Source organism: Prunus dulcis, chromosome 7 (assembly GCF_902201215.1).
Source record: "Prunus dulcis chromosome 7, ALMONDv2, whole genome shotgun sequence".
Lineage (NCBI taxonomy): Eukaryota > Viridiplantae > Streptophyta > Magnoliopsida > Rosales > Rosaceae > Prunus > Prunus dulcis.
In genome coordinates this window covers 21,054,188-21,078,351 of record NC_047656.1, presented here as the reverse complement: position 1 = coordinate 21,078,351, position 24,164 = coordinate 21,054,188, and the positions used below count along the sequence as shown (strand labels likewise).

The following is a 24,164-nucleotide window of genomic DNA, read 5'->3' as shown; positions in this document are numbered from 1 at the left end:
AATATCTTATATATATCGTACATAAATGCATGCACATATAAATATATATGTGCAGCCAATATGTGAATATATTGAATTTATTTTTGTACATACGATATAAATGGAAAAAGTTCTGTCAACTAAAGTTTTGTAATCATTAAAAGATGGTAAATTTCATAGTTTTTTTAAGAGAGGGTAAATTTCATAGTTAGAAAGATAAATATCTTGGATTGATATGGTATTTTGATGATTGGTGTAATTAGAAATAAACATTTATGATCATTTACTTATATAGAAAATGTTACGTTATTTATTTATTTACAAAATGATATTTTAATTTTAATTTTTTCCATTTATTTATGTAAGCGATATTAAGCTTTAGGGCAAAATATGGACTCTCATTTCGGTCAGTATAACTAGACCTGATCAATATTGTACACAACTAGTTAACACGATCCGAATTTGTACGAAAAATTCAGTATTCTGGTTCGAATTATCGGGTCATGTTAATAACGGGACCACTTGTTAACCTAACGGATCGTGTCATGTCAATTCACGAATATCCGATAGCCCGTTAAGAGCATAGGTATTTTTGTAAATTTATATCTCCTTCTTCTCTTTCACCTCTTCCTCTCTTATTCCCCCGACTCTCTCTCTCTCTCTCTCTCAAACAATATTGTAGCGTTTTTTATATCCTTCATGGATTAGTCAAATTAAGTTAGATTGTTGGCGTGACTTGTGGATATTGACTTACTTTTCTTACACACCAAGAATTCCTATTATAATTGTAATTGATTTACTTTAATTCCTGATTTCCTACTGCAAATAGATTTAGGAATTTATTATTTACTTGCTCATTCAGGTTTCGTTGTATTATAAATATGACCTCCTACAAGGAGAAGAATACACAGAAAATTCTCACAAACAAATATTCTCTCATAGTTTTCATATTTTAGCATGGTATCAGAGCGGCGATCTTGGAATTGCTGACTCTAGTTTCAAACCCCCGCCGCTGCTATGGGGGTTGATGATTTTTTCAACCCTCATGGAGGTAGCACCACCGACTCCTTCTCTCATTCTCCACCAACCATCGTTGAGTTGAGTGCCCAGATGGCTCCGCTCCTACAGATGCAGACTTTGACCCCGAACCCGATCCAGAATCAGGATCCTCTTTTGATGACCCCGACTATGACGACGACGACCCCGACCCCGACTCCGAAGACGACCCCCACTCCGATGATGACCCCAACCCCGAATTTGTCTCTGATTCAGACCCTGATCCCGATTTCGACTCCGACTCCGGCCTCGACTCAGGCTCAGATTCCGATCCCAATTCCTACTCAACCTGTATCCTATGCATCTTCCGCTGCACAGATTATGACTTCTAGACTAACAACCCCGACACATGGACCAGATTGCGCATATTGTGGTGATCCGAGACACACTTGTGAGACTTGTTTTAAATCGCATGGCTACCCCAATTGGTGGGCTACTCTTACAGATCGAGGACAATGCAATATGACCAGTAATGGTACTGGTTATGGATTCCATACTTCCGATAAGATTGATTCCAAGAGCTGGATAATTGATTCCGGTGCAACTGATCATATGACGTTTGATCCTGATGATTTTCTGAATACTACACAACCTCGACGAACCTGTATTGCAAATGCCAATGGTGTTACTTATCCTGTGACAGGGGCTGGCACTGTTGCACTCTCATCCTCTCTCACACTGTCTAATACTTTACTTGTTCCATCTTTATCCACTAAATTGTTGTCAGTTAGTCAGCTTACTGAACAATTGAATTGTTGTGTACTCATTTACCCGAGTTTTTGTTTGCTTCAGGATATTCACACTAAGGAGATTCTTGGTCGTGGTACTAAGAGAGGGGGGCTATATTATGTCGATGACTTCAGTCCCGGCATGGCTAACAGTGTGACACATCCCTTTGATAGCAAACAAAAGCAAATCTGGTTGTGGCACCGTCGATTGGGACATCCGTCTTTTAGTTATATGAAGCATCTTATACCAGATTTATTCTCAGGTTTCAAGGACTCTGACTTCACATGTGATACTTGTATTTTGGCCAAGAGTCACCGTGTGCCCTACCCGTTGAGTACGAACAAGTGTACTACTCCATTTACGTTAATTCACTCTGATGTCTGGGGACCTTCTCCTATCACTGCTCCTTCTGGTGTTCGATGGTTTGTCACATTCATCGATGATTGTACACGGATGACATGGCTTTATTTGCTGAAGAATAAAAACGAAGTGTTTTCCTGTTTTCAGTCCTTCCACAAACAGATGAAAACTCAGTTTAATGCTCAAATCCAGATTCTTCGCTCAGACAATGGTGGAGAATTTGTCAATCATGACTTTCAGACTTACTTCCAACAACATGGAATTATCCATGAGACGACTTGTCCTCAGACACCACAACAAAATGGTGTTGCTGAACGAAAGAATCGACATCTTCTTGAAACCGCCCGAGCACTTCTGATTGGCGCTCATGTTCCTCGCCATCACTGGGATGATGCTATTGTCACCGCAGTTCATCTGATCAACCGCATGCCTTCTGGTGTACTGACCTTTAAAACTCCCTTACAGGTGCTTGCACAACACAGACCTCTGCCTTCTGTTTTGGTACTCACACCCCGAATCTTTGGATGTGTGGCTTTCGTTCATCTCCACAAAAATCAACGTAGCAAACTTGATCCATGTGCGCTTCGTTGTGTTTTTTTGGGTTATGCCACTCATCAGAAAGGCTACCGCTGTTATCACCCTCCTACCCAACGAACCTATGTCACTTTGGATGTGACCTTTCTGGAATCTGAGCTGTTCTTCCATGACCCATCATCCAATTCTACACTTCAGGGGGAGATACGAAGTGAAGAGCAGAATTGGAGCAACTTGGAAAATAAAGAAATTCTCCTTTGTACAGAAATGATTGATCATTCCGAGTCTGGAGCACGAGATTACTCTCTGTCGAAAAGCGACCAATCGCCCATTCATAGCGATCAATTGCCTGACCCACCTGATCCATGCGAAGATATTTCTGATCCGAGTCTCACACCTACAGACAATACAGAACAACAAGATGAAGACCCCCCTCTAACTCAACAGTACCAACAGACCAATCTCCTGAGAATATCCTTGAGGTAACTACTCCTACTAGACTTGTGCATTTAGATGATAAAACTATTGGATATCAATTACCTTTCAGGCAAAATCGTGGGAAGCCACCAAACCGTTATTCACCTGATATTGGCAAGACATCCAAGTATCCAATTGCAAATCATGTATCCACTGAGAAGCTGTCTGAACCACTCAAGGCTTTTGTGCATCAGTTGTCTGCTATCCATATTCCAACCAAGGTCTCTGAAGCATTGAAAGATCCTAAGTGGGTCCAAGCTATAAAAGAGGAGATGAAAGCCCTTGAGAAAAATCAGACTTGGACATTGGAGACTATACCCCGAGAAAAAAAGACTATCGGATGTAGATGGGTGTTTACTATAAAACACAATGCAGATGGATCTATCGAGCGATACAAGGCAAGACTTGTGGCAAAAGGGTACACACAGACCTATGGTATAGACTATGAAGAAACCTTTGCTCCAGTTGCAAAGTTAAACACCGTCAGAGTCTTATTGTCCCTTGCAGCTAATTTGGATTGGCCACTACACCAGTTTGATGTAAAGAATGCTTTTCTACATGGCGAACTCACGGAGGAGGTGTACATGGACATTCCTCCTGGATATAATACTACTCAGACTGGAATAGTTTGCAGGTTACGAAAAGCATTGTATGGATTGAAACAGTCACCACGTGCATGGTTTGGACGGTTCACCATGGCAATGAAGAACAATGGTTTCAAACAGTGCAACTCAGATCATACTCTGTTCTTGAAACATCGAAAAGGGAAGGTAACAGCATTAATAATCTATGTTGATGATATGATTATTACTGGGAATGATAAACAGGAAATATCACAGCTACAAGACTATCTGGCTACGGAGTTTGAGATGAAGGATCTAGGTGGACTCAAGTATTTCTTGGGAATTGAGGTGGCTCGATCGCAGCAAGGCATATTTCTCTCTCAAAGGAAATATGTCTTAGACTTGTTGACAGACACAGGAATGCTAGATTGTAAACCTGCGGACACTCCTATTGTTCAGAATCATCATCTTGGAGAATATCCGGATCAAGTTCTAACTAACAAAGAAAGATACCAAAGGTTAGTGGGAAGATTGATCTATTTGTCACATACTTTGACTTATGACATTGCTTATGCGGTGAGCGTTGTCAATCAATTTATGCACTCTCCAAGTGAAGACCATATGAATGCAGTTCTTCGGATACTTAGATATTTGAAGTCTGCACCTGGAAAAGGACTTATGTTCTCAAAGCATGGTCATCTAAATATTGATGGTTATTCAGATGCAGATTGGGCAGGTAATGTAACAGATAGAAAATCCACATCGGGTTACTTCACATTCGTGGGAGGTAATTTGGTGACATGGAGAAGCAAGAAACAGAATGTAGTAGCTTTATCCAGTGCAGAAGCCGAGTTCAAAGGCATGACTAAAAGGATTTGTGAACTTCTTTGGTTAAGAAAGTTGCTTACTGAACTTGGGTATAAACCTACATCCACAATGAATCTCTTTTGTGACAACAAGGCTGCTATAGCCATTGCACAGAATCCGGTTCAACATGATCGTACTAAACATGTTGAGGTGGATCGACACTTCATCAAACAAAAGCTTGAGGCTAAAGTGTTTCAGTTTCCTTTTGTGAAATCCGAGGATCAATTGGCGGATATTTTGACAAAGGCGATTTCCAGTAAAGCATTCCACAATTCACTAGATCAATTGGGCATTGGCGACATCTATACACCAACGTGAGGGAGAGTGTTGGCGTGATTGACTTAATTTCCTTACACACCAAGAATTCCTATTATAATTGTAATTGATTTACTTTAATTCCTGATTTCCTACTGCAAATAGATTTAGGAATTTATTATTTACTTGCCCATTCAGGTTTCGTTATATTATAAATATGACCTCCTACAAGGAGAAGAATACACAGAAAATTCTCACAAACAAATATTCTCTCATAGTTTTCATATTTTAGCATAAATGACTTACTTTTCAGTTGTTACGTTCTAATCATATATGAAGTGGGATTTTCTTTGTGGATGAATTTGGTCCTTTGTTTGTTGGGTTTTTAGGAATCCCATAAAACAAAAAAAAACAAAAAAAAAAAAACCATAGTGATGTGGTCGCGTTCTTGTTGATTTTTTTTTCTTCATTTTTTTTACTATTATTTTTTCCGTGTCTTTTTTTATTTTCTTAACGGTTAATGGGTGAAACGGGTTGTGTCATGTTATTCACGAATTGTAACAGGTCGTGTTCATGTTTAGTATTTTTCACTCACTTTTTTAACGGATCATGTCGTGTCAACCATTAAAAATTGCCAGCGATCACATCGTTACACTTATATTCATTTACTACTACTTTGCTATTAAGTGTGACATACCAATCTTGCCCTTTATCCATTATATTAGTAGAATTTCTCCCCTTATTCCACGAGAAAGACTCACATTTCGTAACACATGATAAGAATTTCACATAATAAAAGATGGTTAAATAGGAATAACAAAATAATACTATTCACACACGTGGCAATAATATACACACACAAACGGCAACACGCTATCTTTGGTTTGGTTTTCGACCGCTTCAAATATCCATCATTGTTCATATCGTCTTCCTTCCGCCTACATTAACATAATATTAAGACGATTTCCACACAAATAGACAGAAACGGAGGGAAGCCAAGCAATTAGTAAAAAGAGAAGAAGAGAAAGCAGCATTGTTAATGGCGGCGAGTACTGGTGGTGGAGTAGGAGCAGAGGACGTGGTGAGGAACAAGCAGGTGATTCTGAGAGACTATGTCTCCGGCTTCCCCAAAGAGTCTGACATGCAAGTGACCACTGGCACTACCAAGCTGAATCTTCCAGAAGGTTCCACTGCTGGGGTTTTGGTGAAGAACCTCTACCTCTCCTGCGACCCTTATATGAGAAGCCGCATGACCAAGCGCGACCCTGGCGCCAGTTATGTCGACTCCTTCAACGCCGGTTCGGTGAGTCGCCCAGTCTCTAACTTGTTAATTGTTTTGATAATGTTTGCCTTCTTTATTTCCTTTCAAATTCAAATAAAGGTTGAATCTTTTTTTAGCATTTCTCTCTTCTCTGAGTTATACATCCGAAAAGAAACCCAGTCCCATTTTTTAGGATCGGCAGTACAATTTTATACAATTTTATCGTATTTGTTGATTTTTTGGGCTGTATGTTAATGATTATGTTATGTGTGAGAGAAAAATTATGATGATTTTTGGTTTGTTTGTGATGATATCAATTATCCTTCTTCTCTTGTTCGCGAAATTGTCTTCACTAGTCCGTATCAGATATCTAATCCACACTTGAGTTATGTATGTTGTAACAAATGAACATCCAAGATCCAAGCTTTATTAGTATTATGCCATCGGCTGGATGAGACGTTTATAAGTTACAACTCATACCCAGGCCAGGATAGTGTCTACTCAATGTTGTAGTTGTAGGCTAGCATTTCTTACTTTTAACTTTTATCACATTTGATATTGGAATCCTCTCTCAGCCTATAACTGGATATGGAGTCGCTAAAGTTTTGGAATCTGCTAATCCCAAGTTTAAGCAAGGCGACTTGGTTTGGGGGATGACTGGGTGGGAAGAATACAGCATCATCACTGCAACAGACTCTCTCTTTAAGATTCACAACACTGATGTGCCCCTCTCTTACTATACTGGAATTCTAGGTATGCTACTTCTTTGAATAATTTACAAGCACCTGTCCACAATCTTTTATGTTGAGTACCGACCCGAGTCTACCAATATTAGTTCATTTTTATTTTTTTAGACTATTCAAATGCTAAAGTTAGAAGTGAACAGATTGTGTCAAAATCCGCTTTTTTGTTCAACGGTTTTTCCTCATGATGAAAGGATTTTTGTATATTTTCATCTCTAGTTGTATCCTCCCTGCACTGTGACCTCTACGATATTAAGTTGAATTGCTATTGTTAATTCTCACACTAATCTTCATAAATTAGATTTTCACAAACCAATGTACCACATTCCTTTTCAAAGATTAGTAATGTGGTTTGGCAGTTCGGGAATTTATTTAGCATAAAGTGATTCTACTTCAATGGTTCATACAGTCATTTTCCTGCCTGGATCTGGAGCTTTGCCCTCTGCTTGAATGCGATTCCTGAAGTGATGCATCTTAATTAGTTCAACCAAGTTTTCAGTAATATGGATTTGTAAATTGTAATGCATGATAAATCTGTTTGATGCTCAAGGCATGTAGTTGCTTTGATGTATAGGTATGCCTGGAATGACTGCTTATGCTGGTTTTTATGAGGTTTGCTCTCCTAAGAAGGGAGAGACAGTGTATGTTTCAGCAGCATCTGGAGCAGTAGGTCAGCTTGTTGGCCAATTTGCAAAGTTGTCTGGTTGCTATGTTGTTGGTAGTGCTGGAACCAAAGAAAAGGTGAGTCATTGCAATTTATTGGTCAATGTCAACTTACATTTTAGTTGGAATTCTGTGGATGTGACTCAAATTGGATGACAATGTTTGGCTTAGAAACAAGTGTTTAGTGATCTGTGCAAATTGTTGACGGGAAAAATTTAACAAATAAAGGGAACATGTTGAGAAGTACAAATATTATGTTGGTGACCAATATTCTTTATCCTCATAATAAAGTTCGTAAAATTCATTTAGTTTTATTCTTTAACCTGCTGCTTCATCTGATTGAAGAACTCTCGCTGGCAAAATGTCCAGATCATTTTACACAGCGTAAGCATATGCTTCTTAATACATTACGGTGGAAAGTGCATCTATAAACTTTGATGGTGGTCATTGCTACATTTTCAGTATTTCAGAATACTATTTGTTTACCCATTCATTCCATATTTTAATATAGAGATGTATAATATATCATTTCTTTGAGTTAAGGTTGATCTGCTGAAGAAAAAGTTTGGGTTTGACGGCGCTTTCAATTATAAAGAAGAACCTGATTTGGATGCAGCTTTAAAAAGGTCAGTATTACAGGTGTATTAATCAAAATTCAGTTAAACTGTTTTTTTTTTTTTTTGAGTTATGTCTTACTTACAAAGGGCAAGCCCTATAAAAGGCATTAGCAATCTCTAACAGATATCCTGATTTGATCCCCAATCCTGAAACAGAGAAAGAGAGAGTGAAATGTACATACAGTATGAGCATGTGGCTAGTGACATATTTATATAGAAACTCATGTCTCTGTCCTCTTACTGTATCTATTCCCTACTTTTGGGTGATTGCTTATATATGAACTAAATGTGTGCACTGACTGGCTTAACAGGTTCTTTCCTGAGGGCATCGATATATACTTTGAAAATGTTGGGGGAAAGATGCTTGATGCAGTGCTGCCGAACATGAGGGTCCATGGTCGGATTGCAGTCTGTGGGATGATCTCACAGTACAACCTGGAGCAGCCAGAAGGGGTACATAATTTAATGTATCTGATCATTAAACAGATCCGCATGGAAGGTTTCCTGGTTTTTAATTACTATCATCTTTACGGGAAGTTTCTTGAAATGGTTTTGCCTGCCATAAAAGAAGGGAAGATAACATACGTGGAAGATGTAGTTGAAGGGCTTGAGAGCGCTCCAGCAGCTCTGATTGGGCTCTTTGCGGGGCGCAATGTAGGAAAGCAGGTGGTTCTAGTTTCCCGAGAATGACTTGATCAGACTCGACACTCTCCGCCATGCCTCTCTCTCTCAATTCTGAACTGAAGCTTTCTTTCTTTCTTTAGCCTAGCCTAGCCTGTACGGTAGAATCATCATCTACTGTAAATGCAAATGCAAGCAAATGCTCTTCGCCATTTACAACCTTATACTTGTTCTACTTGTACAAGGTTTGTGGCGAAGCTTGTTTAATAAATGTTGTTGAACTTTTTTGATCTTTCAATCAATCCATGCTACTTGCAGGGGATTTTTTTTTTTTTTTTTTTGGGGGGGGGGGGTTGTTGTTGTCGTCTGTTTAAATTAGGGCGGGTGTAACATAAAGAGGTCTTAATTTCCAATCCCGAAAGATTAAGAAAACCAAAAAAATGCATAGATGGATTTTCACAATAGGCAATCGTGTCTGTAATGGCAGTAGATAGACTCGAAATCGGCAAAGTCGAAATGTAATGGATTATTCACACGTGTCATGCGCACACGTCACACAGACACAAAATCATCGAGCAGACCCGTTGACAGTGCTCGTATCGATTGGCACGCATACAACTTTGCAGACCCATTTACATTTAGAGAGAGAAGCAGCAGCAGAAGCTATTGGTAAAAGCTCAAGCAAATTGCAAATTGCAAGTTTCATAGGAGCAGCAGAGGAAGTGATCATGAGGAACAAGCAGGTGATCCTGAGAGACACCGTCTCCGGCTTCCCCAAAGAATCTGACATGCTAGTGATCACTGGCAGTACAGAGTTGAAGCTTCCAGAAGGTTCTTCGAGTGGTGCGGTTTTGGTGAAGAACCTCTACTTGTCCTGCGATCCATATATGAGGGGCCGTATGGCCAAGCGCCATCCCGGCGACAGTTATGTCAACTCCTTCAACCCCGGTTCGGTCAGTCTCTTCAACCTCGGTTCGGGATGATTTAATGATCTAAAACCAAAACCCTCTTCCCCTTGTATCTAAATATCTCTGCTTTATGCTAATCCTTTTCAATTTAAGATTTCTCTACTTTTAATGATTACACATTGATATATTGAATCTCTCGCAGCCTTTAACTGGATATGGAGTGGCTAAAGTTCTGGAATCTGGCGATCCCAAGTTTAAGCAAGGCGACTTCGTTTGGGGAATTACCGGGTGGGAAGAATATAGTGTCATCACTGCAACAGAGGCCCTGTTTAAGATTCACAACACCGATGTCCCTCTCTCTTATTATACTGGAATTCTGGGTATGCTGCTACTGCTATTTCCCCCCACTGTCCTTTTAAAAGTTCTCTTTTTGAAAATAGCTTCTGCTACAAGTAGCTAGCTTTCTGAAATCTATAATATTAGGTTGATACTTGATTATTGTGAGTGTAAGTACACCAAAGCTCGTGAGGGCCTAATCCCTCGAATGATATTGGTACATAATTTCAAATTTTGTATGATTGTCATGCAGTAATTTACCTGCCTGGATCTGTAGCACCATTTTCTGCTTGAACGTGATCACAAAATAATCCATCCTAATAGATTTAAACCATTGTGAAACGTACTTTCCAGATGTATATGCAAGGCTTAATTTGTAATGCAAGATATGTCCTGCTTGATGCCCAAGGCTCATCTAATGTATTCTTTTTATATAGGTATGCCTGGAATAACTGCTTATGCTGGTTTTTATGAGGTTTGCTCTCCTAAGAAAGGAGAGACAGTCTACGTTTCAGCAGCATCTGGAGCAGTAGGTCAACTAGTTGGGCAATTTGCAAAGTTGTTGGGTTGCTATGTTGTTGGGAGTGCTGGAAGCAAAGAAAAGGTGAGTCATTGCAATTTAGTGGTCAATGCGGACTAGCATATTAGTTGGCAATTCATAGCTGTGATTCAGATTGATTTTGTTTTAGAAACATGTACGTATATTGATGTTTGCCAAATTCTCAACCTGAAAATGTTAGTTAAAAAATAATAACATACTTGGAAAATAGAAGAGAAAATCTTGTTCCTCAGTACAAATATTGGGGACCAGTCACTCATCAAGTGTGTTAAACTCGTTTAGTTTTATTTTTCAACATGCTGCACTCAATTGATATTCACCCGATGGTCAATGACTCTGATAGTGTCATTCTACAGCGTTCACTATTACACTGGAACTTTTTACACTTTTCTTTCCTTTTCTTTTTGTAATATATATATATATATATATATATATATTGTTTCTGTCACTTAAGGTTGATTTGCTGAAGAACAAGTTTGGATTTGATGAGGCTTTCAATTATAAAGAAGAACCTAACTTGGTTGCTGCTTTAAAAAGGTGAGCCTTATATAAATGTATTGCATCAGAATCGAGATTTTATTTGAAGCTTTGCCTATGTCCGATAACGAGTTTTCATCTGTTGGAGCTATATATACTGAGTTTCTCATGTCTTGGTGATACGACCCCTCCTTGAAAGGTATAAAATGAACAAAGCAAAATAAATAAGGAGAGGCCTCCAGTATATGCGGCTGTTGCTCCTCTTCCTATATTCCATAATATTGGTGTAAAATAAAGAAGGAAAGGTCTAAATGTATGATTTTTCTTAACAGATATTTTCCTGAAGGCATCGATATATACTTTGAAAATGTTGGGGGAAAGATGCTTGATGCAGTGCTACTGAACATGAGGATCCATGGCCGAATAGCAGTTTGTGGGATGATCTCACAGTACAACCTTGAGCAACCAGAAGGTGTACATAATTTAACGTCTGTGATCTCTAAACAGCTCCGTATGGAAGGTTTTGTGGCTCCCAGTTACTATCATCTTTACGGGAAGTTTCTTGAAATGGTTGTGCCAGCCATAAATGAAGGGAAGATAACGTACGTTGAAGATGTAGTTGAAGGCCTTGAGAGCGCTCCAGCAGCTCTGGTTGGGCTCTTTGCCGGCCGCAATGTAGGAAAGCAGGTTGTTGTAGTTTCCCGAGAATGATTGAACCAACTCTATACCTCTGAACCTTTAGCTATATGGTGGTGTTATCTATTGTATATGCAACTTATGCATTGAAATTATGCATTGAAATTATGCATTGAAATTAAACTGAAGCTTGTACTGGTTTGTGACAAGAATTGCTCTTGTACGTCATTCTGTTGACGAGAACTGTCTCCTTTATAAACGTTGTTTCAATCATATATGCAAAGAGTTGTAATTTCCTTTAGTCTGACGAAGTTTGGGTCGATTATTCTCCTCTACTCCGTATCGTTGTCACTTGTGGGCTGTCATTGGAATTTGGAAGGTATCCATCCTTAACAATACCAAGAACAACATATACATATAATACATCTTTCTCTGGCAAGGATGCCCTTATGTTAAATTTTTTAATTTGAGAAAAGAAAAACACGAAGCTGTCTATATTTTAGATCATTCTTTAAAAGAAATTTATTGGAACTAAAACACTTGAATATAATATGCAGATCTCAGAATAATCTAGTGCCACCAACCAAAAAATTATTTAAATTAAAAAAGAAAAAACTCAGGAGGCGTACTGAAGTGTTTTCTTCTGTCATTAGTAGGCAAAGACAAACAAGAAGAAGGATTAGTGCATCTAGTTTACAAGGACGGCAATGTGCCAATGACTAACAATAAAGGAGCAAACATTCACATTCAGCGATTGGATTTGATGATGATGTATGTACCCACGTCATCATTGGACTGAATTTCTTGTTTGATTTTTAGCTGACGACGTAGGCGCCGACGTCGTCCATACTCCATATTACTAAGGATTCGGCGAAGTCGAAGCTGGTGTGGATGAATGGATGATGTTTCGGCACGTGTGGTCGTACGCACACAAACAGTGAGAGAGAAGAGTCTTGGTTTCAGACCAGACGAGATCACTAGAACCACACAAACAAACAAACAAGACTTGTAGCAAACACTCTCTATAAAAACTCCTTCAAAATTCAAATGAAGAAGCAGCAGCTACATTCATAATTCATTATTGGCAACTCATTCTGTCTGCATTCATTATAGTAAAGCAATTAATAAATCAATGGCGAGTGAGGATGGAGTGATCAAGATCATGAGGAACAAGCAGGTGATTCTGAGGGACTACGTGTCTGGCTTCCCCAAAGAATCCGACATGCAAGTAGTGAACAGCGGCACTATAAAGTTGAAGCTTCCGGAAGGTTGTGAGGGGGTTTTGGTGAAGAACTTCTACTTGTCGTGCGATCCTTATATGAGGGGACGCATGACCAAGTACGAACCTGGCGCCCGTTATGTCGACTCCTTCAACCCCGGTTCGGTCAGTCTCTCTGCTCTGCTTTTCTCTGCTTTTTTATAACACATGACATCAGATCTGTCTGACTGAGATGGTTGGCTGTGGCAGCCTATAAGCGGATATGGAGTGGGTAAAGTGTTGGAATCTGGAGATCCCAAGTTTAAGGAAGGCGACTTGGTTTGGGGAACTACCGGTTGGGAAGAATACAGTCTCATCACTGGCACTGCAACTCAGTCTTTGTTTAAGATTCACAACACCCACGACGTCCCTCTCTCTTACTATACTGGAATTCTTGGTATATTATTATTATGCTAATGATGCTATAGGCTATAGCTGCCGCTGCTTCTTTCATCTCATGTAGTTGCTTTTTTATGTATAGGTATGCCTGGAATGACTGCTTATGCTGGTTTTTATGAGGTTTGCTCTCCTAAGAAGGGAGAGACAGTGTTCGTTTCAGCAGCATCTGGAGCAGTAGGTCAGCTTGTTGGCCAGTTTGCAAAGCTCTCTGGTTGCTATGTTGTTGGTAGTGCTGGAACCAAACAAAAGGTCACTAGTCCTTCCTTAGCTTATCTGCTTATCTGCTTTCTCTTTTATTCAACAATTCTCTGCCTATAATTATAATACTATTTCTGTGAGTTAAGGTTGATTTGCTGAAGAACAAGTTTGGTTTTGACGAGGCTTTCAACTATAAAGATGAACCTGACCTTGATGCAGCTTTGAAAAGGTCAGTATCACATTAATTTAGTGCTTGTTGCTCCTCTTCCTATATATATATATATATTCCATTACTTTGGTGTAAAATAAACATCTAAAAAATGAATGATCTTTGTTAACAGGTACTTCCCTGAAGGAATCGATATATACTTTGACAATGTTGGGGGAAAGATGCTTGATGCAGTGCTACTAAACATGAAGATGAATGGCCGAATTGCAGCTTGTGGGATGATCTCACAGTACAACCTGGAGCAGCCTGAAGGTGTACACAATTTAATGTCTCTGATCATGAAACAAGTCCACTTGAAGGGCTTCCTGGTTTTCAATTACTATCACCTTTATGGAAAGTTTCTTGAAACGGTTCTGCCTGCCATAAAAGAAGGGAAGATAACTTACGTGGAAGATGTAGCTGAAGGCCTTGAGAGCGCTCCAGCCGCTCTGATCGGGCTCTTTGCAGGCCGCAATGTCGGAAAGCAGGTGGTTGTAGTTTCCCGAGAGTGACTTTCATCACACTGGGGAAATCTAAACCTTTTGCTTGGTTGCTATATGGCAAAATTAATATTATTGTAAAGTGTAATTTAAGGCATATAATTACATTATGCACTTGGTTTGTACAAGTTTTTGTAAGCTTGTTGTGGCTGGTTAATTATAAGCTTGTTTGAAGGGGGTGTGCTGTTGTTCCCTGCCTGCCTGAATAAATGTTGTCTGATTGACTTAATAAGATGCTTGCTAATTAACATATATATAGCCTTCGTTCAGGGACCCTTTAAATAAACTTTTTAGAGGAGAATTCTTGTAGGGCTCATTCTGCATTATATTTAGCTAATCAAAATTGTCTATTTTTTAGATAATTATTCAAAGATTATCTCTATAAAAAAATCACTTGAATCCAATATCATTTGACCACTCAATTGAGTTATTAAAATTTTAGTATTTTCTTGAAGCACCGTGTTCATTGGTTTTGTAGGACACAATTGGATGTCGAAACGGTTTCTAATTTGTTTAATTTTTATGAATGTAGACTTAAAAAATAGATTATTTGGATCGTTTAAAAAATAAATCATAAGAGACCTAAATGGTGTCCTTTAAATAAAATTATTTAAAGAATCCCTCAATATAAGGGGTTTAGGGACTAAGGGAGGGGGAGGGGGTTTTATCTAGAGATTGCGTCCAATATGACTTGAACCCGGGTGCCTGTTGGGGGAGGGAGATAGGGACCGCTTGACCACTGCGGTATAATCCCAATGGCAACTCCTCCACCTTTGATTACTGAAACAAGGTTGGAAGATATGATCCGTCCTTAACAATACCAAGAAGAACCTATAATACAATGTTTATCTGGCAAGGATGCCCTTATTTTAAATTAAAATTTAAAAATATAGAGAAAAAAAAAGTCGAAGCTGTCGTATATTTTAGATCATTCTTTAAAAGAAATTTATTGGAACTAAAACATTTGAATATGCAGATCATAGGACCAAATCAGCATATGTCAGTTCAAAAAATAAAACAAGAAAATAACAGTTGCGTACTCTGGGTGTTTTCTTCTGTCATTAGTAGGCAAAGACAAACAAGAAGAAGGAATAATCTAATATATTTAGTTTACGAGGAAGGAGCAAACACATTCATATTCAACGGAACAATAGAGCAATTTGAACTTTGATTGGATTGGATGATGATGTATGTACCCACATATCATCATTTGACTGAATTTCTTGTTTGATTTTTGGCTGACGACGTATATCTAGTTTCGACACGTGTTGTTGAGAGAGAGAGAGAGAGAGAGAGAGAGAGAGAGAGAGAGAGAGAGAGAGGAGATGATTCTTGGTTTCAGACCAGACCAGATCAAACAAACAAGACTTATAGCAAACTCTTCTATAAATAAATACTCTGGTTCAGATGAAGAAGAAGCAGAGCACCACCTAAATTCATCCGCTCTCACTCTGCATCCATTATATTATAGTAAAAGAAAACTGAAACAGCTAGTTTGGTAAAAACTTAAGCAATTAATAAATTCAACTAATCAATGGCGAGTGAGGAGGGAGTGATCAAGATCATGAGGAACAAGCAGGTGATTCTGAAGGACTACGTGTCCGGCTTCCCTAAAGAATCTGACTTGCAATGCAAGTGGTGAGCACCGGCAGTATAAATTTGAAGCTTCCAGAAGGTTGTGAAGGGGTTTTGGTGAAGAACCTCTACTTGTCCTGCGATCCTGGCAGTGGCACCCGTTATGTCATCAACTCCTTCAACCCCGGTTCGGTCAGTCTCTCTGATCTGCTCTGCTTTTCTCTGCTTTGGTTTGCTTTTCTTTTTTATAACACAAGTAATCTGATCTGACTGAGATTGTTATTGTTGCTCCCTCTGGAATATGGCTGTGGCAGCCTATAAGCGGATATGGAGTGAGTAAAGTGTTGGAATCTGGGGATCCCAAGTTTAAGGAAGGCGACTTGGTTTGGGGAATTACCGGGTGGGAAGAATACAGTCTCATCACTGCTACTGCAACCCAGTCTTTGTTGAAGATTCACAGCACCCACGACGTCCCTCTCTCTTACTATACTGGAATTCTTGGTACTAAACATGAGAGTTGCCCTAATTTATATTCATTGCTTGATGCTCAAGGCTCATGTAACGCCCGACTCTAAATTAAATTTCTTAATTTAATTAATTTTAAATTTACGGATTTATCCGTTTGTTTTTAAATAATAGTAGAGCCGTGCAGCGATACTTGGGTTATTTTTTTAAAAAATTAAGAGTATAGCCACACGGCTATACGTAAACAGCATAGCCTTCAAACCTCTCAGGTCGCAATGTTGGAAAACATTAGACAGGTGCTCGTAGGTTCTCCTGAATCACTGGCTCTGCTGTACACATACATCTCCATACCACAAAGCTCGTTGGAAAAAACAAAAACAAAAAAACAAAGATTACCCAGGTGTGGATCTTCTTCCGAGCTTGTTTATTGTAATGCAAAGAAACAAGTTCCGTTGAGACTATATATTATGAAATTAAATAAATAAATAACCTTGCACACATTTATAACTCAAGTTTCCTAGTCAAAATCTGCCAACTACAACTACAGAGGAAAAGAGTATCCACGGAGGTGTTTGGAATCCACACCTGACTCACGCACCAGCGCAATTCGTCCAGTACGTGCCACCTGCAAAACACACAAACATTACCAGAATTATTCATAGATCAAAGCAAGAATCAAACAAAACAAACAGCCAAAAACTAACCAAGAAGTCATCGAAAAAGGTGGGAAAACAAACATTCCAGGTAGTAGTGAAAGCCAAGACTCATAATGCAACCCAACCTTATCAAAAAAATTCGAAAGTCTACTAAGTTCGCAGGACAGACCTCACAAATGCCATAGGGCTCTAACAACCTCTGCAGTGCAACCATCTTGTTCAGGTCTCCCGTAAGCTGAACAAAAGCAAATTGATCAATATGATCAGCACCAAGTTACCAACAAACAAAAATAAATCTTATTGAAGAAACCAAGAAGGCCACAACCCAATTTAGAGATTAACGGTTGGACTTCATGCCTCATTAACCCTACCACTTGAAGTAAAGCAACTGTGGCAGAATGAGATTTGGCTCTAACAACGTAAAATGGCCCCTTACCTTACCCCACCCCACAGACACCATCTTGAGGTAATACATAGCATGTCTATTCTCTTTAACACATGCAATTCACGTTGGGTCATGGCATGTCAGGTGTATTCCCCTAATTGTATATAGGAAAAGGGCATATTCACCTCAAGGGTTATTGTGTGGTCAGAGACGTCAACAGCCTTGGCCCTAAAAATGTTGCCAATATCAAGCACATCTCTTCGAGCAACAGCATTTGCAGCAATTTTTATCAACATCAATTCCCGCTCAGCAAATGGCAAGTTGGTAAGATCTTGAACCTGAAAAGTCATCCGCCATCAACAAAGTTAGAATTTGCAGAAATCTGTTAGGTTCACAACTTACATCAAGGACTGTATTCTTGACAGAAACAGGCTTACGATAATATTAGTCTTGTGGATGCTGAACTTATGAAACATAAAAAATAAAAAATAATTCCTTAACAAGAGCACAAGGAAGAAAGGTCCAAAACTATTACTCTCAGGAAGTTAAGGGTGCAAAGAAGTTATGAAGTCAAGATGAGAGCTATCTGAGTGCTGGACTGCTGGGTATGGATCCTCCCCCACCCTTTTATACCTTTCTCTTTCTATGCTGGGTTTGGATCCTTTATCTCTTTTCTCCTCTCTTATATCCAAGAGCGATTTATTAAGTTGCAGGGAGACAACAACAGACTGGTAAATACTTCATGCTCCTTGGCTTTCAACCATCATTTACAAATAACAATGACTTCGAAAGAAGGGGAGGTTACAATCAGGTGATTCAGGTCAAAACGTCAATACAAGAACAAGAATATGTGGTGCAGAGCACACAACTCATGCATATACAAAATTTGCATTAACCAAGTAGCATTAAATTTACTCATTGCATTCATCACAATTCATAAGAGATGAGAACGAATCAATTTTACTTTAACATATTAAACAAATGCATTCTTTGTAATAGTAACATTCTCACATCATGAATATCGGCAAGCTTATAAAGCTGCTGCACCAACTTGCTAATTGATTCGTCTGTACCAGGAACAACAGTAGTAATGCGAGAGAGCCCCTCAACTTCTGAATGGCCGACAGCTAAACTCTGGAAACGAGAAACCAGCTCAATTATAACAAATGCCTAAATCTTCTACCTCAACAGAAGACAAAGGAGGAAATAACAGCAGAAGGAAACCAAATTTCTCAATTTAATATCTGATATTTCCACAGGATTCTTAAGTCTAAAATTCGACCAAGACTTGATTAACTATTCCAGGTCTAAAAATAAAGATGGTGTATTAGAAGATAACAATGGTCAGAAGAAATATACCTGAATGTTATAACCCCTTCGAGCAAAAACGCCGGTAACAATGTAAAGAACCCCAGGAACATCATTTACAAGCATGGATAAAGTGTGTGATCGAAGTCCGCTAGTCTGAAACAAGTAGCTCAACAAAAAATAAATCAACAACTATGAGGAAATTTTAGGGAAATAAACATATAAGATCTCAATTTCATAAAAAGCCTTTAGTGATGAGCTGTTCTCAGAGAAAACTATTATGCACGAGGCGGAAGTTCGGTCCATGTATTCACCATACAACATATTCAGGGACCACATCCTTGTGCTAAATTGGTAAACCCAACTATCTGTCTAAATCTAGTTGGTTCAGTTTTTGCAATGACACACCACGCTTAAAAAATAAACTTAATGTTTGTGGAATATATTTGGTTCCACTATCAGTTCAATATCAGACTGGCAATCACTCATTAATTAGTTTCCTTTTCAAATGTAAATCACATCAGTCTCTGATACGAAGTGAAGATAACAACTCATTAATCACTTGTTTCTATTAAACTCCCTATATCAGCTTCCAACTACATATATTTGAACACAACTCATTGATTGTGATATGGTATATGACTTGCATCCCATTAAAAGAGAGAAAAACCAAAAAATCAATCTTATCAATAATAAGATTACTTACATCTTCGTCATTGAGAACACCCCAGTGAGCATCAAGAACTTGATTGACAGTAAAGGTATCAGACCGCTCCACGGGATAAACATCACCCTTCATGAACAAATATATAGATCAATCTATGAGTCAATAATGATTTTCTGTCACATAAAAAAGGATAGAATACATCACTGTTTCAAGATAAAAGTGGAATGATTGCATTCAAAGATGGCTCTTTCATAAGATTTAAATGGGCTACCGAGGAACTTTCACAATGAATCTTGCATAATGAAAGACCTTATGATTAAACAGTTCTATTTATTATGAAGTACATGTTTAAAAAAAGACTCAAAAAGTCCCCATTTATTAATAATTCCAATCTGTCTCAATCTCAAAATTGAAAGATGCACATGAAACAAAAAAAACAGAGTAAAATAGATGCTTTTGATGCGGGCTAAATAAATGCAAGGCTGAAGAAGTAAATACCCCCGAAGATATATCAGATTCAGCATTAGCCAATCTGTTTTCATCCCCCACAAGAGCATCAACAGGAACTGTTCTCTCAAGATCTGGATATGAAGCTGCTGAATATCGCCAAAATGGAGCAGAGGCACCCAGCTTTTCCCTCCTCAAGGCAATCTATAGGCAAGAACAAGTAAACATATTGACACATGAAATACATCATTAAAAGACTATTAATATGAGATGCAAGAAGGAGAAGAAAAACGACTAGAATTCCATTGATGCTCTATTAATTTGACACCTTTCCGGTTCTTGCAACTTCTTTGATCCCGAACTTGCTAAAATTTCGTTGCAGAGCAACCATCTTCCCAGGATCTCCTGTCACCTAGATGATTAAAAAAACTAAGTAACTTGGTAAAATCAATGTATACATGCTCTCATCGAAATGCCTACCAATCATTACCTCGATGGTTACCGAGTGTTCTGAGATATCCACAATTTTTGCTCTAAAGATATTCACTAACCACTTTATCTGGGAAACAGAAACAAAACAAAAAACCTTGAGGAAACAAGCTATGTTGAATACCAAATTTATAGCAGGGATGGCTCTGTAACTACCTCGGCACGGTAACTTGGATCGGCATTAACTTTTATAAGCATTAGTTCACGTTCTACCTGCGGCTCATTGGAGAGATCTTCAACCTACCCATCACATTGTAAAATATTTATAAATTAAAAAAAAAAAACTGAAAAATCAGTAAGGAAAACAAATAAATGCAGAGTAATCAACAACTCAAAAAAAAAAAAAAAACATTGGTTAATTGTAAGAGGTTCATCAATGAATGATAAAGAAGAGTTAGAAAATCTTCAATGATTTGGCTTAAGAATATTACCTTGAGAACATTGACAAGCTTGTTAAGCTGCTCAATCACTTGGCGTAACACCGTTTCGGTTCCAGAGACAACTATAGTGAAGAGTGCTTTGTCCTTATTTAGACCCACAGCCAACGACTCGATGTTGTACCCCCTCCTCGCAAACACCCCTGCTATCCGATTTATCATTCCACTTTCATCCCCAACGAATACTGAAATCGCGTGCCTTCTTACCCTGCTTCATTCATTGTAACTTGTAAGTAATTTAATCTAATCAAAGAATAAATCAACCAATCGAATCGAATGAATGATCATTAATTATTAATCTAATCTAATTAATTATAGAATTGCATGCATACTTGGAGCGGCTGGCCGAAGGAGAAGAGCCGTTTGAAGAGAAGGCTTTATCTACGATTTTCTCGTCGAAGCTTCTAGCAGAGACGGCGAGTTGCTGCTTATTGCGATCATAGCTGTGGCTTATTGATCTCCAAGTACCACCTGAACCCGTCGAAGGAAACGCTAGAGAATCAGAGAACCCTAAGGCTAGAGGAGGATGCTCCGACGAAAACGAAGACAGTTTCGGAGAGGGATGAGCTGAAGAAATGGTCGCCGCCAATGCCATTGAGAGAGAGAGACAGAGAAATGGGAATGAAATGAAAGAGCTGTTACTAGCTTAGCTTACCACCACTTCCCAATAACGACGCCCGCTGTTTCTAGTAAATTAGATTGACGATAATACCCTTGGGTAGCCAAGTCAGCTTTCTCGTTGTACTTCAGTATCTTCGTTGGTCCCACTAAGAACTTGGCTGGTGAGTGACGTGGTACAAGGAAGTAACTGAGAAAGAAAACCCTAGAAGCGGTCGAATGGCTGTGTGGAGAGCTCGAGCGGCTTCATCGACCTTGTTCAACAGGCTCCTCGGCGGCCACTTCAACGCCATCAGCACCACCACTGCCTGTCGCACTCTCTCCACCGGTATTTCGACATATTTCATCATTACATCTACCTTAACCAGAAAAAGAATTGTTGTTGTATATATATTTTTTATTATCGTACCGTTGGAAAAATCGTATGCAGCTGAATTCAAATTAGCTGATATATAATATTTATATATAGGTTGCTTTGTGCTTTAAACACATTGAGGATGAGATTTAAGCCAAATTGCCGTTTGATTGCTCTGAAATGTAGGGCAAAGAAAATTGAGGTTTTCAATTTTCACTGTTTCTTTTTTGGGGAACTATGAGTGGGCAAAAACACTGATTTTTGCTGCTTTATTAAGCTCACTCAAACATTGTTTTTATGCCTGAATATGTTCACTTGTTGGACAAGGAGCACCCAATTTGACTATAAGTGTTGTTGTTGCTTGCTTTTGTACAAAGTGGAAATGTCTGCTGACTCTACTCCAGCCCTTGAGTTAATTTGACCAAGTGGAGATTTTAAGTGAATTCTTGAACAAAGCTGCATTTTCATTACCTTCTTGCTGCCAAAATGAATCTTACTGTTAAGATATTTCCACAGATGTGGGTGGGACAAGTAATCAGTTTTTTCACTATGATATCAATTCACAATTCGGAAGGTGCATGCCGCTTGCTGATATGCATATTCATGCCAAAATACACAGCATCGAGGTGCACCCAGGACAAGGCAGCAAGTTAGTTCGAGCACCAGGTACTTGCGCAAAGATTTTGAAAGAACCCACTTCAAGGTGTCTAGTGAGACTGCCTTCGGGTGTTGAAAAGTGGATTGATTCTAAGTGCCAGGCCACGATTGGTACGGTCCCCAGTGAAGGAAATAAGCCTAAGAAGCTCTACAAGGCTGGGCAGAGCCGGTGGTTAGGCCGCAGACCAACGGTTCGAGGAGTGGCAATGAATCCAGTAGATCATCCTCATGGTGGTGGTGAGGGTAAGAGCAAGAGTAGTGGTTCTCGTGGGAAGGGTTCTCGAACACCTTGGGGCAAGCCTACAAAGGGTGGCTACAAGACTGGTCCCAACAAGCGTAGAAAATAGTGTTGTATCATTCTCCTTGCTTTGGTTTGACACTGCTGTGGAATTTAGCTTTTTGATGAGTTCAGATAGCAATAAAAGTCGCACTTAGAAGTTTAACTCGTCATAAAATATTCAAGGTTCGTATAACTTTTTCCCTTGTCAAGTTTCTCAAAGTGTTTGTTTTTGGATGACGCTGTGTAAGTTGCTTATTAGTTTCAACTGTGACTATCTTTTGGATACATGCATTGGTGTTGATTAACTGAATCAATTTGAGCTTGCATTTGCTACAATTTACCATGGTTCAGAGTTGATCATGGACATAATATTCGTACTTCTTTCTCTCGTATCTGGTTTTGCAAAATCTTATTATGTATGATATAGGAAATTGATGATAAAATTGGATGTTGATGTTCAACATAATATTTTGCTGCAGATTCGAGGTGGGAAATGGGAATAGGGTCAGGTTTTGGGAGGATAGTTGGGTTAGGGAGGGGTTGTTGAGGACTCTTTTCCGCGCTTGTTTGCGCTGTCTTCAAAGCATTCCTTAAGCATTGACTGTTTTGTTGATTCTCAGGTTTTTCCTCATAATTGGGATTTTGGGTTTAGGAGAAATCTGAATGAAAGGGAGACTGCCGAGGTGATTAAGTTGCTGGAAATTCTGGAAGGATTCAGATTGTGTGCTTCTAAAAGGGATAGGAGAAGGTGGGATCTTGAAGTGTTGGGTTATTTCACTTGCAAGTCCTTTCAGTCCTTTTTGTGCAACAAGGGGAGGGTTGTGACCTTTCCTCCTTTCTCTCTTGTGTGGAAGGCCAAGTCTCCCCCTAAGGTCAAAGTCTTTGTTTGGTTGGTGGCGCTTGGGAAAGTTAACACTTCGGATCTTGTCCAAAGGAAAAGACCTTTTATGTATCTGTCTCCTCATTGGTGTGTGTTATGTAAGCATTGTGAGGAGAGTGTGGACCACCTTTTCTTACATTGCCCTTTTTCCTTAAGTCTTGGGGGGCTCTTGTGGAGGGAGGTTGGGACTGTTTGGGTGATTCCGAAAGGGTGCTCTGATTTCCTTTGTTCTGACTTTGTGGTTTGGGGATCGGGGAAGCGCGCTTCTACCTTATGGGGCTGTTTGGTCCACTCGGTTTTCTGGAACATTTGGATGGAGCGTAATAGGAGAATTTTTGAAGACTATAAGGGAGTGGGAGTGAGTGATCTGCGGGATAGAGTTTAAGTACTGGGCAGCTTTGTGGGCTTCTGTTACAAAAGATTTTAAAGATTACACTTCTTCCACTATTATGAGGGATATGGCAGCTGCGGTTATTTGAGGGTTCTGTGGTTTTTCGGTTTTGTTCCTCCTTGTTAGTTTGGGAGGGGTTGGTGTTGTTTGTTTCTTTCTGTGTTGTTTGTGTTCTTTGGTGGTGGTTGCCTTATCCACCTCCGTGTTCTTTTGCTTAATAAATTACGTTTCTTCTATAAAAAAAACATGATATTTTGTTTTATTTTTCTGTTTTTAACTTTAAGATGCATAAATCTTGTCGTCAGAGAAATCAGAGATGTTTTTAGTTTAGTTTGCTTTTAGAAGTAACA

General features: G+C 39.0%; 6 protein-coding genes across 9 annotated transcripts; 5 read left to right on the top strand and 1 right to left on the bottom strand.

Moving 5' to 3' along the window:
* Nucleotides 1–5,697: 5,697 nt before the first annotated feature.
* Nucleotides 5,698–9,057, top strand: LOC117635911 (2-alkenal reductase (NADP(+)-dependent)-like). Its single transcript, XM_034370296.1, has 5 exons — nt 5,698–6,123; nt 6,657–6,834; nt 7,399–7,565; nt 8,031–8,113; nt 8,416–9,057. The coding sequence occupies exons 1-5, from the start codon at nt 5,860–5,862 to the stop codon at nt 8,792–8,794; spliced, it is 1,071 nt and encodes a 356-aa protein (XP_034226187.1). The 5' UTR covers nt 5,698–5,859; the 3' UTR covers nt 8,795–9,057.
* A 40-nt stretch (nt 9,058–9,097) lies between these two features.
* LOC117635910 (2-alkenal reductase (NADP(+)-dependent)-like) lies at nt 9,098–11,948 on the top strand. The gene is made up of 5 exons (XM_034370295.1): nt 9,098–9,678; nt 9,836–10,013; nt 10,407–10,573; nt 10,983–11,065; nt 11,338–11,948. The coding sequence occupies exons 1-5, from the start codon at nt 9,247–9,249 to the stop codon at nt 11,714–11,716; spliced, it is 1,239 nt and encodes a 412-aa protein (XP_034226186.1). The 5' UTR covers nt 9,098–9,246; the 3' UTR covers nt 11,717–11,948.
* A 737-nt stretch (nt 11,949–12,685) lies between these two features.
* On the top strand, nt 12,686–14,409 carry LOC117635762 (2-alkenal reductase (NADP(+)-dependent)-like). The gene is made up of 5 exons (XM_034370120.1): nt 12,686–13,025; nt 13,110–13,296; nt 13,381–13,547; nt 13,643–13,725; nt 13,838–14,409. The coding sequence occupies exons 1-5, from the start codon at nt 12,774–12,776 to the stop codon at nt 14,214–14,216; spliced, it is 1,068 nt and encodes a 355-aa protein (XP_034226011.1). The 5' UTR covers nt 12,686–12,773; the 3' UTR covers nt 14,217–14,409.
* Nucleotides 14,410–15,648: 1,239 nt separating this feature from the next.
* On the top strand, nt 15,649–16,354 carry LOC117635551 (2-alkenal reductase (NADP(+)-dependent)-like). The gene is made up of 2 exons (XM_034369853.1): nt 15,649–15,971; nt 16,094–16,354. The coding sequence occupies exons 1-2, from the start codon at nt 15,834–15,836 to the stop codon at nt 16,352–16,354; spliced, it is 399 nt and encodes a 132-aa protein (XP_034225744.1). The 5' UTR covers nt 15,649–15,833.
* A 270-nt stretch (nt 16,355–16,624) lies between these two features.
* Nucleotides 16,625–21,475, bottom strand: LOC117633965 (acetolactate synthase small subunit 2, chloroplastic). 4 transcript variants are annotated; one of them, XM_034367841.1, is made up of 12 exons: nt 20,966–21,475; nt 20,628–20,841; nt 20,353–20,436; nt 20,198–20,266; nt 20,036–20,119; nt 19,759–19,911; nt 19,300–19,386; nt 18,645–18,749; nt 18,297–18,419; nt 17,471–17,623; nt 17,070–17,135; nt 16,625–16,869 (listed from the first exon to the last, which is right to left on the bottom strand). In XM_034367841.1, exons 1-12 carry the CDS (start codon nt 21,226–21,228, stop codon nt 16,786–16,788), a joined length of 1,485 nt encoding a protein of 494 aa, XP_034223732.1. In that variant the 5' UTR covers nt 21,229–21,475; the 3' UTR covers nt 16,625–16,785. The 4 variants fall into 4 exon arrangements, with proteins under 4 accessions (XP_034223732.1, XP_034223729.1, XP_034223730.1 ...); XM_034367838.1 differs by having other exon boundaries at nt 17,026–17,135; nt 20,628–20,844; nt 20,966–21,290; XM_034367839.1 differs by having other exon boundaries at nt 17,026–17,135; nt 20,966–21,289.
* On the top strand, nt 21,407–22,912 carry LOC117633966 (60S ribosomal protein L2, mitochondrial-like). The gene is made up of 2 exons (XM_034367842.1): nt 21,407–21,579; nt 22,123–22,912. Exons 1-2 carry the CDS (start codon nt 21,471–21,473, stop codon nt 22,608–22,610), a joined length of 597 nt encoding a protein of 198 aa, XP_034223733.1. The 5' UTR covers nt 21,407–21,470; the 3' UTR covers nt 22,611–22,912.
* Nucleotides 22,913–24,164: the final 1,252 nt, after the last annotated feature.

Excerpts from the sequence above, each read along its gene's own strand:
- LOC117635910 (XM_034370295.1), top strand. The coding sequence starts at position 9,247 with ATGGATTATTCACACGTGTCATGCGCACACGTCACACAGACACAAAAT. Across the intron at positions 9,679-9,835 it reads ACTCCTTCAACCCCGGTTCG|CCTTTAACTGGATATGGAGT; the intron begins GTCAGTCTCTTC and ends AATCTCTCGCAG. Across the intron at positions 10,574-10,982 it reads GTGCTGGAAGCAAAGAAAAG|GTTGATTTGCTGAAGAACAA; the intron begins GTGAGTCATTGC and ends CTGTCACTTAAG.
- LOC117635911 (XM_034370296.1), top strand. The coding sequence starts at position 5,860 with ATGGCGGCGAGTACTGGTGGTGGAGTAGGAGCAGAGGACGTGGTGAGG. Across the intron at positions 6,124-6,656 it reads ACTCCTTCAACGCCGGTTCG|CCTATAACTGGATATGGAGT; the intron begins GTGAGTCGCCCA and ends ATCCTCTCTCAG. Across the intron at positions 7,566-8,030 it reads GTGCTGGAACCAAAGAAAAG|GTTGATCTGCTGAAGAAAAA; the intron begins GTGAGTCATTGC and ends CTTTGAGTTAAG.
- LOC117635551 (XM_034369853.1), top strand. The coding sequence starts at position 15,834 with ATGCAAGTGGTGAGCACCGGCAGTATAAATTTGAAGCTTCCAGAAGGT. Across the intron at positions 15,972-16,093 it reads ACTCCTTCAACCCCGGTTCG|CCTATAAGCGGATATGGAGT; the intron begins GTCAGTCTCTCT and ends TGGCTGTGGCAG.
- LOC117633965 (XM_034367838.1), bottom strand. The coding sequence starts at position 21,228 with ATGGCATTGGCGGCGACCATTTCTTCAGCTCATCCCTCTCCGAAACTG. Across the intron at positions 17,624-18,296 it reads AGCTTGCCGATATTCATGAT|GTTCAAGATCTTACCAACTT; the intron begins GTGAGAATGTTA and ends ATGACTTTTCAG. Across the intron at positions 16,870-17,025 it reads TTTCGAATTTTTTTGATAAG|GTGGCACGTACTGGACGAAT; the intron begins GTTGGGTTGCAT and ends TGTGTTTTGCAG.
- LOC117633966 (XM_034367842.1), top strand. The coding sequence starts at position 21,471 with ATGGCTGTGTGGAGAGCTCGAGCGGCTTCATCGACCTTGTTCAACAGG. Across the intron at positions 21,580-22,122 it reads CTGTCGCACTCTCTCCACCG|ATGTGGGTGGGACAAGTAAT; the intron begins GTATTTCGACAT and ends ATATTTCCACAG.
- LOC117635762 (XM_034370120.1), top strand. The coding sequence starts at position 12,774 with ATGGCGAGTGAGGATGGAGTGATCAAGATCATGAGGAACAAGCAGGTG. Across the intron at positions 13,297-13,380 it reads TTACTATACTGGAATTCTTG|GTATGCCTGGAATGACTGCT; the intron begins GTATATTATTAT and ends TTTTATGTATAG. Across the intron at positions 13,726-13,837 it reads CTTGATGCAGCTTTGAAAAG|GTACTTCCCTGAAGGAATCG; the intron begins GTCAGTATCACA and ends CTTTGTTAACAG.